General features: G+C 32.0%; 1 protein-coding gene across 2 annotated transcripts in view; it reads left to right on the top strand.

The window, feature by feature from the left end:
* The window catches only part of LOC121858288 (RNA-binding protein 45-like), a 44,601-nt gene extending 39,129 nt beyond the window's left edge, over positions 1 to 5,472 (top strand). For both annotated transcript variants that reach the window (XM_042354612.1, XM_042354611.1), the window contains exons 10-11: positions 528 to 656; positions 5,072 to 5,472. In XM_042354612.1, coding sequence (XP_042210546.1) covers positions 528 to 638 — 111 coding nt within the window. In that variant the 3' untranslated portion in view covers positions 639 to 656; positions 5,072 to 5,472. The remainder of the gene's footprint in view (positions 1 to 527; positions 657 to 5,071) is intronic.
* Positions 5,473 to 13,066: the final 7,594 nt, after the last annotated feature.

Raw genomic sequence — 13,066 nt, 5'->3', positions numbered from 1 at the left:
ATCTTTCACATACAATATACTCCTTCACTTATTTGTTCTTATTTTTATCTTTATAGTACTGTACAGTATACAATTATCTCTATTCATAAGACAAATTCTATGGTTACTTACATATAACACTTTACAGTAAATAACAATCATCTTGGTGACAACAGAGTTGTTGACAACCAGACTTGCATGTCTGATTTTCAACCCAGAGAGTTCTGTTTCATATATTTTTTCTTTATTGTTGATGTAATATTCTTTTAATAATCTTCTTATACTTAAAGACCTTAATTGTTGAAGTGCAGTAATGACTTAACAGTTTCTTTAAACCCACGTATATTCTCTTTTTCCGAACTTTCGCATTTTTCAGATTGGGGTCTGCCCCAATTACTCTGATTTATCGAAGTTCTACTGTATAGCTATTTATCAGAAAAAAGTATTGGAAAGGTGCCATTTTTTACCACCATTAAATCAAAATATCTAAGTTGTTATAATTCATAGGATACTTAGACCAATATTTGTTTTAACTTAATTCTTTTCAGGTGTTACATGGGCAAGAGGTACTAGGCTCCCGGTTGAAGGTAATGGAGGCTGACCCACACGACAAAGCCGATTCTGGTCGCAAGAGACTGCGCATCGATGATCAGAGTTGAGCAAGCTCACGCAAAGAGGTATGGAGCATATGCCGTAATGTTTTCAAGTGAAGGTTTATCAAAGTGGTAATTAGACTGCATAAAAGAAGGTATTAAGGATTAATTGTTCTCCCTTGATGGGATTCTCCTCCTACAACCATGTAATTAATGGTTGTAAGAAGATAATGATAAATAGTTTGTATTCTTATTCTAAATTGTGATGCTTCAATTTGATATGTAAATATTTATCGGGAGTGCAATTCCTACATCATATTTCAATTGTTTTACATTATTTTGTAATTGCAAAGATTTTGATTCTAATATGTAGTTCATTGAGGTGACAAACATTCTGCCTCACTCTCCATGACTGTACATAGTTTAGGACATTTTTTTTTATTTTTTTTTATTTATTTTTTATAAACACTGCATTATTTAGTAAATTGTTCTATGCAAACACAGTTGTAAATATTTAGCATGATAAGATACAGTATATTAAAAGGTTTACTCCTGTCATGAAATGGGCCAGACTAAAGTTTTGGTGATTTTGGCATGCATTGTGTACTGTACCGGGTTTTCTCCCTGTCCTGAAATTGATTAGAAAATAATTTCACTGTTTTAGCATGAATTAACTGGTAACAAATTTCTGTACTTCATTAAGTGTTCAGCATGCATTGCATAATGCATTTCTACTGTACTTAGCAAATGTGTATGTATTTTCATATTACAGTTGTGTATATTTTGATATTGTTCTCATTCCAATAAGATTTGCAGTTGTAGTCTCTCTTTTTTGTATTTTGTTTTGCATAATATAAGACTAGACATTACTGTGACAGGCTGTGATATTGATATCTGTGATAGGGAAACATGGCAGCAGCATGTTGATAATGGGACACACATGGCACGATAATATGAAGTGTACTCTGGTTATTGTGTGTGCATCTGTAGTATATATATATATATATATATATATATATATATATATATATATATATATATATATATATATATATATATATATATATATATATATATATATATATATATATATATATATATATATATATTCCATTGCATGAAACATTCCAGATTTTTTAATGTATTTCATGGTAATAGATCATACCTTCTATTAATATGCATGGCCTTATTGGTACCCCCTCCCCTGAGTTTTTTTTTCTTCATTTGCATGAAGATCAAAGCATGATAGATTATACAGTAAGTGACAACGAGATAAGTATGCAGTACAGTACTGTTAGATCAATGAAAAGTGACTTAGGTTGTTGGTATAATTAATAAATTTAATTAATTGTTTTTTAAATGGTTAAGTAATAATAGTATATATGATGCTTTTTCTAAAGCATGTGTTAAATGTCATGAAAATATAGTACTGTACATCCATCTATAACATTTGTTTCTCGCTGTAATTAGTTTGTGGATATAAAATTTTTGCATGCAGTATACTGTAGATGCTTCTGGCTTCCAGAAACAGGATTATGTCCCAGCAAATTATTCCTGCCACCCAGAACTCAGTACTGTTCATATTGTCAACGACATTTAAGGTCTTGCACACACTTAATCACTGTGGAGATTGCACTTTTATTTACCAAGAGTAAAACTGCAGACAATTATTACGTGAAGAATTATATAAATAAAAAGTGGCTCATCAATGCTCTTCAACCTGCTGTCATAACTTACCCCAGGAATACCCCATTTGGATGAACTTCTGAGCTTAATATTTATTCTAATTTCATTTGTTTTACTTAAGAGTTTTTTTTTATTCTTTTTCCCTATTTGATATTTTGCCATTTTTTTAAGTTAAAAAACTGGTTTTGGTGGATGCGACCACTATGTATGTACTTCCTTGTGGATATAAGGAGCGTCACCCTGACCTTAAGGGTTAATGTACTCAATGTAATTTTGGTATCTCAAGTGGTTTATGAACATGATCTGCAATAATTTCACTGTTTAATGTAAAAGGGTTTGTTAATGCAGTACAATATTGGGATTTGTCTTGGTGACATTTAACTTGCCTTCTGTAAAGAATCTCTGGCTTTTGTAATAAGCTTATAACGGGTTCAACAACTATGAACTCGAGTAGATTGACATTATAGGCATGCAGTAACCCATTTGTGGACTTTAATAATGTGAAAAGATTTTTGTGGTTGTATTATGAGGTTGTAAAGAAATTGTGGAGTACAGTAGTACTGTACTGTCTACAATTACCCTGAGTCAGAAGACAAAAAAATTATTGTAGCCTACTTAAGTATGTTCATATTTTCTCATTAATGTTTCCTCAGTGTTACGTGTACAGTCCTGCAGGAACGATTTATGTAGTGTGTGTACTGTTATTTTTTTTAAAAGTTTAGCATAAAGTTGTGATTTTAGCTTGTTATTCTGAATTTGTTAATTTTACAAGGTATCAAGTAATGCTAACCTGACATGTTAGTGGCAGGTATAAGGGAACATATTTGACTTAATATTCAGAGGAAATAGCCATGTGTATAGTTCTAGTAGTCTGTCCAATTACTTCATTCCAGCATTTATATATCATTCTTACTATGTAGAAGTAACTTGATTATTAGTTTCTATTGTTAAAAAAAATTGTGTGAAGTTCTTATCTTGACATTTTTTTTTAATACCTTGTACTATAAAACCTTTAAAGAGAAAAGTTCCATAGAAATCCAACTCGGAAGGTTATAATCCCAAAATATAAAAGTATATGGTAAACAACTTAAACAGCGGCTATATTTATTTTCTCTTTAAATTAAAATCTATGCCATGATCATGGAGTTAGGTTAGGTTTGTTCATATGTACTACCATAAATAATGAATTTGTGTATAGTCAGTGGTATACATGGTCAGGAAAAATTGATAAGAACTGGACCTGGTCAGTAGCAACAGCCCTTCACTTTGTCATGTTTCATTTGGTATTGTGGGATGTATATCTGTGTGTGTGATTGTTATAATATACTGTATATATAATTTTTTTGATAGTTGATGTACAGGTATACTGTGAAGAGGGTCCCACAGGCCTGAAGGACCATTTGGAATATTGGGGATATATTATGCTGAATGCTAAGCTTTTGGTACACACACAGGCAGTGCAGCAGGCACTGTGCTCGATCACCTTCACTTCCCTTACTGTAAAAACAAGTATCCATTCACTGGTCAAACCAGTAACACTACGATAAGAGGCAAACAATGTACCCACTTAGCTGTCACACCCCTTTTATGTAATACTGTAATGTATAACCGTTTTTAAGAGAATACATATTCTTGTATCGAAGACTTTGTAGTAGATTTTCCTGATATTAATAAAGATATGTGGTTAGATATTTCACAAACTATTAATGAAAGGTGATTAGAAGAACTGCACACAAGGACATACAAACCAAGAGGTTAATCAGAAGTTTGTCTTATGGCTACCAATTGTTGTGTGGCATAAAATTGGATTGAAGCATTGGACTAGAGTCTATACTAAGGGCTATGGTTGACTGACCTATATTTTTATTGAAAAATTTTGGTGACTGGCTTATTATTTTAATGAAAATATCAAAGGAATGGACCTTTTTGTTCTATTAGGAAATTTTTAAATGATTGACTTTTTCTTTTCATGAAAATTTAAGTGAATGGCACTTACTAGGGATGTCATTCTAGAATCTAGATTTTGTATAGAATGTAGCAGTAAGTTAGAATGACAAGAGTTGTAGATGGAGAAACTCAATGTTCAGTACCTGTTTTGTAGCTATTTTGATCTTATTGTAATTCTACAATTTTGTATGCACATTATATTACTGGTGCAATAAATGCTGATTTCTACAAAGTTAATTGCATAATTAATGAAAATTACAGATAGTGAAAGGAAGAGTTTGAACTGGTCTTGGTTTTCATGAGGAAGTAGATGAGTTACATGTGGACAGTCATGTTGCTTGGTGTACTGCATGTGGCAGCTTTTATATATATTGTTTGATGAATAAATGTTTTTGTCAACAGCATGGTATAGTTCTACTGCTTCTCTGCATGACTGGTGATGGAAAAGTATATTCAGTATTAATGGTTTCTCATACTTCTGCTAAATATTTTTAAGAGTAAACTGAGTTTGTCTTAAAAGCACTGACACAGTTTTATTTTGAAATGGGAAAATAATCTTAAATAGCTTAAATTTGTCATCAGTGTTGTATAGTACTATTACTATGTGCATGTTAAGTTACATGAACAACCTAATTTATTTATTATGTAAGTGTATATAGATATATTTAATATATAGGTATGTTATACATTGGGCAGTGCATTAGCCTGAAATTTTGTTGTGAATTGTGAATGGGTTTACATATTATGAACTAAATTTAAATGAGATATGAATTCATTTTTACTGCAGTGACTAACATAGGCGACCTATCCCAAATTTGACTGAATCGGCAGTTCTTGGGTTTTACTGAATTATCTCATTTCCACAGCAGCGTGTTGACATCGTGACTACGCCGACCACACAACGGACAGTTACGGACAGCCAACACAGCGACCTAATACTACCCTAACCAACCAACGATCCAATGAACCAACCAACCCCTTGTACCTTTAGACAACCACCTCCAACAGTCATGTTCCCAGTGACGCCCAACACTTTGTGTAACAAACTCGCAAACGACTTGCCCATGAGGCTGCAGTGCACATGTGACTACACACAGGTGACTTAATTGTAGATGAATGTTTGTGCAGGCATCTGTACATGCATGACGTCAGATTCTTTGCTTTTTTCTTTGTCCTTTTTTTTTATTATTGTTCTACTAGTAACGGGGGGAGGGGGTGTTGTTGAACTGGTTAAGCAAACTACTTTTTTTTTTTTTTTTTTTAATATCCATGATAACTAGTATCCTGTTTTGAATTTCAAATTATAGAATGACTTCTGAGTATTTTCATGAAGGAAAACAATGATGTACAAGGTTCACTTTTTATGTATGGAGATCAATTGACTGTGGTGTACTGTATCATGTAAAATGCAATGCATTATAGAATAGAAGCAAATATCCAGTATATTGAGCAAACCTCAGTATTAAAATTAGGTGTAGTATTGCTCCACCCTTCATTTGTTTTACTAGCAGTCGGGGTTGGTGCAGCACTGTTATGAAAAAGTTTATCAGCTCATTAATTTGGATAGTAAGTGGATTACCGTATGGTTCCATGTTTGTCATTAGATTTTGAGGTTTTTTGTACATTCACACCTAAACCTTTTTTGTACTGAAGGCAGAAACAGTTATGAATTGAAATTTTATTTACTCTATACTGTATATAGTTTTTAGTCTTCTTCCACATTCATATTTGGTATGCCTTTAACTGAAAGTCATTTTAAGTTGGTTGTATCAGGTTATTGTGGATACCATGATTGAAAATTATATGTTGAAAATTTAAACTTGTAGTTGTTAAAATTTGACAGGACAATCTGTTGAACTTTTGTCCAACCAGAGAAGAAAAATCAGTTTTACCTGATTGTTGTTCATGGGTTAGTTTTGCTGTGTATGATGTGGTTTTGCTGTCATGCCTCACATTCCAATTCCATCTGGGTTTTATAGCAGCTTTGAATGTGTTTCATAGTGTTATTGTGTCTCACTCAGCAGGGGATAACAACTTTATAAAATTTAAATTTGTCACTTCACCCCAGAACATGTTCAATTTAAATTCTAAAATAATTTAACTTTGAAACGTATATAAGTTGGATTCTGGGGCAATAGTCCGCTTTTGAACTTAAAAGATTAGATTATAAAGGTCATTAAATTTTTTTTTTTTTTTTTTTTTTTTCCCAAATTTAAATTCTCACATTGACATTGTACTTTTTGTTTGGTAGCACCAGGTATAAAAATGTTTGTTGGATAATACTTTTGGTTTGTATGGAATATCTTGATGGCTTTGATCTGGTATAAGTCTGTTAAATTTGTTGGATATTATTGAAGAAAGATTTTGTGTAATAAAGATTATATCTTTATTGTTAAGCAGCTTGTTAGATATAATGTATTGCATGGTGTTGCTAATGTAAACTGCATCCTTTTTAATTATTCAGTACCTAAGTTAAGGCAATTTTGGCAGTAATTTTTAAGTTGCATAAAACTAAAAGTATGCAAACTTTATTGGAGTCATGTGTAAGAAATTAATAATTTTCTTGTTTACCCTAAGCCAGTCAGTCACATTGTGTAATTCATGTTTTTTATTTTTATTTATTTTAAGGAATTATATATATATATATATATATATATATATATATATATATATATATATATATATATATATAATATAATATATATATATGTATATATATATATATATATATAAATATATATATATATATATATATATATATATATATATATATATATATATATATATATATATATATATATATATATATATATATATATATATATATATATATATATATATATATATATATATATATATATATATATATATAGTGGGGTATGCTATAACGAATCTAATTGGTTCTAGAACCTTGTTCGTTATAGCATTCGTTCGTTATAGGATTAATCGTTCCAGGCCCCCAAATACAACCACTTAACACTGAAAAATATAATATAAAATTGTAAAAATTGTAAAAAAGTGCATAAATATGCATCTAAACCCCTGAAATAATGAGTATCATTAATACTTGTAATAAAAAAACAATAAATTAGTAAAAAAAAAAAAAAAAAAAAATAAATAAATAAATAAATAATGTTCGTTGTAGGAGTTTCGTTCGTTATAGCATTCTCAATTTTATAGGTAAAACCGTTCGTTATAGGAATATTCGTAGTAGGATCCGTTCGTTATAGCATACCCCACTATATATATATATATATATAATATATATAATATATAATATATATATATATATATATATATATATATATATATATATATATATATATATATATAATATATAATATATATATATATATATATATATATATATATATATATATATATATATATATATATATATATATATATATATATATATATATATATATAGTATATATATATATATATATATATATATATACATATATATATATATATATATATATATATATATATATATATATATATATATATATATATATATATATATATATATATATATATATATATATATATATATATATATATATATATATATATATATATATATATATATATATATATATATATATATATATATATATATTATATAATATACAGTATATATATATATAATATCTTTTTTTACTGCTTTCAATAGCAACTATATTGACTTAATGACTCAGCAGACAGACTTGGGAACAGACTCAAAGATCTGACAAATACAGTACTGTACAGTCAAAATCCCAGAACCCAACCAAGAGACAATATTTGAATGGATGTGTTCTAGTAGTTATCCAAATTGGTTTTACTGGCATGAAGACTTCAATTTTTTTGCTGCTATGTCTCATTTTGTTGGCTGTAGTTTGTATAGATATAATGGCTGCCACTCTTCATGTATATCACTCAATAGTGGCTTTGATGTTACCATGCCAAGATGAACTTTTGAGGGTTCTGGCTTTCTGACCCAAAACCAATAGACCCAACAGTACGACTGAGGCAGAGTTTACACGATAAGAACCGTAATGGAACTTTAATTCTAGCGAATCATTAGACCTGTGGTTACTGTTTTGCAACACCAGTTTCCTTCACTGTTTTTATAATGTGAACTGGCCATGACTTGGATCACTTGTACCTGTTTGGGAACTAAGTCATTGTGTTCAGTCATTTTTTAAATGATGGGCCATGTGTCCCTGAAAATTATTTATGTATATATTTATTGAATTGGTGAGAAAGCCATTTATTCTTGGTCACCAAAGGTGCACAAATAAAAATGAAATAGTAGTACAACTGCATTTCCATGAAACTGCTAATGTTCTCTTGTATTTACTTTTTTGTTTTGTGCCAGGAATAAGCTAAAGATTTTATTTGCCCCAAGCTTGGTTGTGTGTTAAATACTGATGTAAATAGTCATTTTTGTGGAAATTTATTTTAACTTTTAAGTATCAGCCATTTGCAGATAAATACACAAAACACAAGGACAAAGTGTTTGTGTATGTTAGGCTGAAACAAGCAACCGAGTAAGAAAGATCCCCCTTGGAGAATTCCATGTATTTTCATTTAGAAAATAAGGCTTATATTTACATAAAGTATACAGGAAGTAACAATAAAACAAACACCTACTGTTTATTTTATTACCCTATTAGTGTATTTTACTGTACTATACACATGTACTGTAGTGAATTCAACATGATACTGTTATATTGGTACGGTATAACAAGGTGTTCAAGGAACAAGTGTATTTTAAATAACTATACTGTATTGTACATACTGGTAGTTGTATTTTTAGCTGACGATTTTCTTTTCTTAAATGACACCTTCACCTGAGTATGTGGTGTTTACACCTGATTCTGCTATTTATAAAATGGTCATTATTACCTTCTGCTTAATATGCTTGGTGTTATTTGTCTTGATATATATAATAATTGGTGAAAAAGAGTAATAGTGGGGAGTTGTTCTCAAAGCATGAATTTGTTTGACTTTGATGGTAAATATTCTTTATTTCGATTTTTTTTCCACTCATATCTTGAAAGGTAATGTTTTCAAGCAGTAATATCTTTACAAACATTAAAGTGAGTCAGATTTGGGTAACCTTGATAGTTTTTCATATGCATTTATTTGTGATATATCAATATTAATTGAATATGTATGAGCTGTAAGGGTGGTAGGGCTTGTACCGTTAGCTAAAAAAATATAAAAAAGTGTCAACCCTTAACTGTTGGGTAAGTTTCCCTGCAGTGTATATGTGCAAAAATTAAATGCAAGGACCATGAAACCTCTACAGATGACAGCTGCCATTTAAGGGTGAGGAGTTTCTTCCATTGCCATCTCTACTCATATGAACATTGTATTTTTGACTGCAGTTATTATTTGTATCATCTGATTTGCAGTGTACTGTACTACAGTATGTGCACAAGACTTTAAACATAGAGAATTAATTTCCCTCGACCATAATTGCACGGCATAGTATTTAATTAGTACTTAATGTGTGCCAGTTCAGTCTTAGTCATCAAGAAAGAAAATTTTGAAAGATTGATGATGAAGTAAGTTACTCCAAAAAGCATTTATTTATCCTGTGGCATTTTAAATTTTTTTACATTGTTAGAAAAGGAAATAAGCTGAAAAGACAAAATAATACATTACACCTGAATTTGAGTGATGACATGATTAAACATTTAATAAAAATGAAATATACTATCACACCTCAATTTTTGCTGTAGCTACAATACCTGAAATTTTAGCTCTTGTCATAACTCAAAGTTATGAACCCACAATATTTTTGAGGTGTTGTGTACTGTATTGTACTACCAAACTCCTAAATACAATACTGTGGCCTCTAATTGCGCTAGAAGAATAATTTAAATTGCACTTGAAAGGTATTTTGGCAAAAAAAATACTGTACATAAAACCTAAATTTCATACAGTACAGTAATTAATAATTTTAGGGGCTCAGTTCCCATCTCGGGCCAATTTCTTTTTCATCAATGAATTTCAAGCTTATCTAAATAAGAAACAATATTGTAGTATTAATACTCTGATCATCATAGGATGGAAAGCATAAGTAATTTTAATATCAGGCTGGATATTTGTACTCGACATACACCAAATTATGTCACTTCCTTTTCCAATACAGTTTACAGATTATCCTCTCTGGAACTTCTACAGGTAAGAAAGCAAATTTGATAGTTGCCAAATTCTTCTGAACTGTCCAAAATGATCCCAAGCTGAACTACAGTAGTACAGTATATGTCTGCTAGTCATATTGGCCAGTGCTTGTATGACACCTTTGTTTTTTATCAAGCTATCCTTGCCTTCTTTAGTACATCTTTCACTGAATGAATTAAGTTACATGAACCTGCATCTGCTAAAACGTTGTCAAACCTTTCAATAGAAAATTATTGTTGAATTAAAGAACAAGAATAATAAAAAGCTACAGATGTCGGACTATGACAAACATCAGTTTGTTACAGATTGGCTTTTACTGCTTTACCAATACCACCACAATCATTTTTACCATGATGTGGCAAAGAAAACAAACACCAAAATCCTCCTCTTGATAGCAAAAATTGAAGAAGTTAAACCTAAACTTTTTGTTTGCAATTACTGTTCTCATATCTTTCATTACATATTGCTGGAAAGTATAAACGGCTGATGTTGTATAGTAGGTAATAATACAGTACCGGTAAGTACAGTATGTAGTGTGATGTTACTTCCCATCTGCCAGAATTTTTTATTTTTCATAATTTATGTGGTTCATTACTTTGATAACGGGGCGAAAATATAATAATAATAAATAATAATATCTATTACAGTATTATTATTATTACAACAATTAATAGAATTAATAGCAAATTAATACAAATAAAATAATAATAACGAAAAAATAAATCAAGAATGAGAAACGATATACATTATGTATGTTGTGTTGTCCAAGTAAGAGAAACAATTGAGACCCTGCAATTGTGTGTAAATGAGGCTGAAAGTCAGATCAGTAACCTGGGACTTGGTCACAATTTTCGTGATGCCATATGGCAGCAGGGTCTACCATTAGACAACACATTATGCTTCCAACGTCTTCCCAGGCGGTAGTACCTCCTTGATTGGTAGCTGCTTACTACCTGCAAAATTATGGGTATGGTCTGTAATTTGATGCTATTTTCTTCTTAGCAGTACAGTACTACTGTCAGTAGTGCATAAGGCGAATAATTATTCATAAAACTCTTCTTCAAGCGGGTAGTAACGGAACAGTAACTTGACTAACCCTGTTTCAGCTAACAAGTTAGATCTTGTTGAATAACTTCTTTTTTTGTAGCTACCACTGGAACAATCTACCCCTAATACAGTATATACAGGGTGTTCTGTAAATACCCTTCATAATTCAGGGGGTGTACTCCTGAGACATAAATAAAGATAAATTACTTAATGACCAAATTGTCAATAGTTTAGGAGTTACAGCTCATGACAGGTTTGATGGGAATGTGATGAAACCTAAGGTTACCTGACTTAATCCCCTTGATTTCTACCTGTGGGATCACATAAAAAGCAAGGTGTATGTTACAGAGGTTCGCAAACTGTGAGGAGTTGTGGCGCCGTGGCACCCGTGGGCCTTGGGGTCTGTGGGGTATGAGATTGTTTGGTTCACACTCAGGATGGGATGGAGAAAGGAAACTCACAATGTGCTCTCTATATACATGTTGTATTGGATGTACAATGCAGCTTGGTGCTGGGAAGGCAGCATGGTTACAAGCGTGATGTAGAGAGAGCTGGTTGGTGAGGACGCTCAGAGAAGGACAGCTTGTGGGTCGCCATGCTCGCCAGCGGGAGAGAGGACCGCCAGGCAGGCGGAGGAGCGAGGACCGCCAGGCAGGCGGAGGAGCGAGGACCGCCAGGCAGGCGGAGGTGTTGCTGGCTGGTTGGTGTAGGTAGAAAGAGAGACAGATCACCACGAGGTCAGGTCTTAAATAGCGGGGGTAGGCGTGGCTTAGCAGTTGACCCCCGCTCCGTGGTGTATGGCGGCGCTGGTTGACCTAGACCACGAGGCATACACTGGGGAATTGGTGGGGTCGGCTAGGCAGCGACAAACAGCGTTTGTAGGGGAGAATTCCACTACAGGTCTCTGAACGTGTGCGACGGGCTGAGCCCTGCATTGAGCAAGAGGGGCGGAACATGAACATTTCCCATAAATGTTAATACCAATACAAATCATATGGTATTATTATTGTTAATAAACGTCACTAGCACAGTGTATTGGATGTTTCATATACGAATCCAGGTAAAAAAGTCACAGGTAAAAAAGTCACAGAAAAAAGTCACAGGAAAAAGAGTCACAGGAAAAAGTCATAGGAAAAAAAGAAAAGTTAACTATCGAATTCTCATTTTTTAAGGTTAATATGTCAATCAGTTTCAGTAACCTAACCTAACCTAACCTTTATTACCGGCCACCATAAATTAATTGACTTTTTTCCTGTGACCTTTTTTCCTAGCCAAAATTGTGACTTTTTTTCTGTGACTTTTTTCCTGTGACTGCCACCTCATATACACCCCATATAGGTTTCATCACATTCCTACCAAGCATGTCAAGTGCTGTAGCTCCGAAACCACTGAGAATTGACAGTTTGGTCATTTAGTCATTTATCTTTATTTGTGTCTCAGGAATACACCGCCTAATTTATGAAAGGTATTTACGGAACACCCTGTATAATGGAATCAAATGCCTCTTGGATTTTACACCCCAATTAACCCCATCTTATATACAGATACACTAAACTTAGTGTAACTGGAAAGGCATCAGTATCAAATTTAGAATATCCTAATAAAAAAATGAAACGCCTGCTATTTTTTAC

Source organism: Homarus americanus, unplaced genomic scaffold (genome assembly GCF_018991925.1).
Source record: "Homarus americanus isolate GMGI-L3 unplaced genomic scaffold, GMGI_Hamer_2.0 scaffold57980, whole genome shotgun sequence".
Lineage (NCBI taxonomy): Eukaryota > Metazoa > Arthropoda > Malacostraca > Decapoda > Nephropidae > Homarus > Homarus americanus.
The sequence above is the reverse complement of the archived record's forward strand: the minus strand, read 5'-3'. Positions and strand labels throughout refer to the sequence as shown.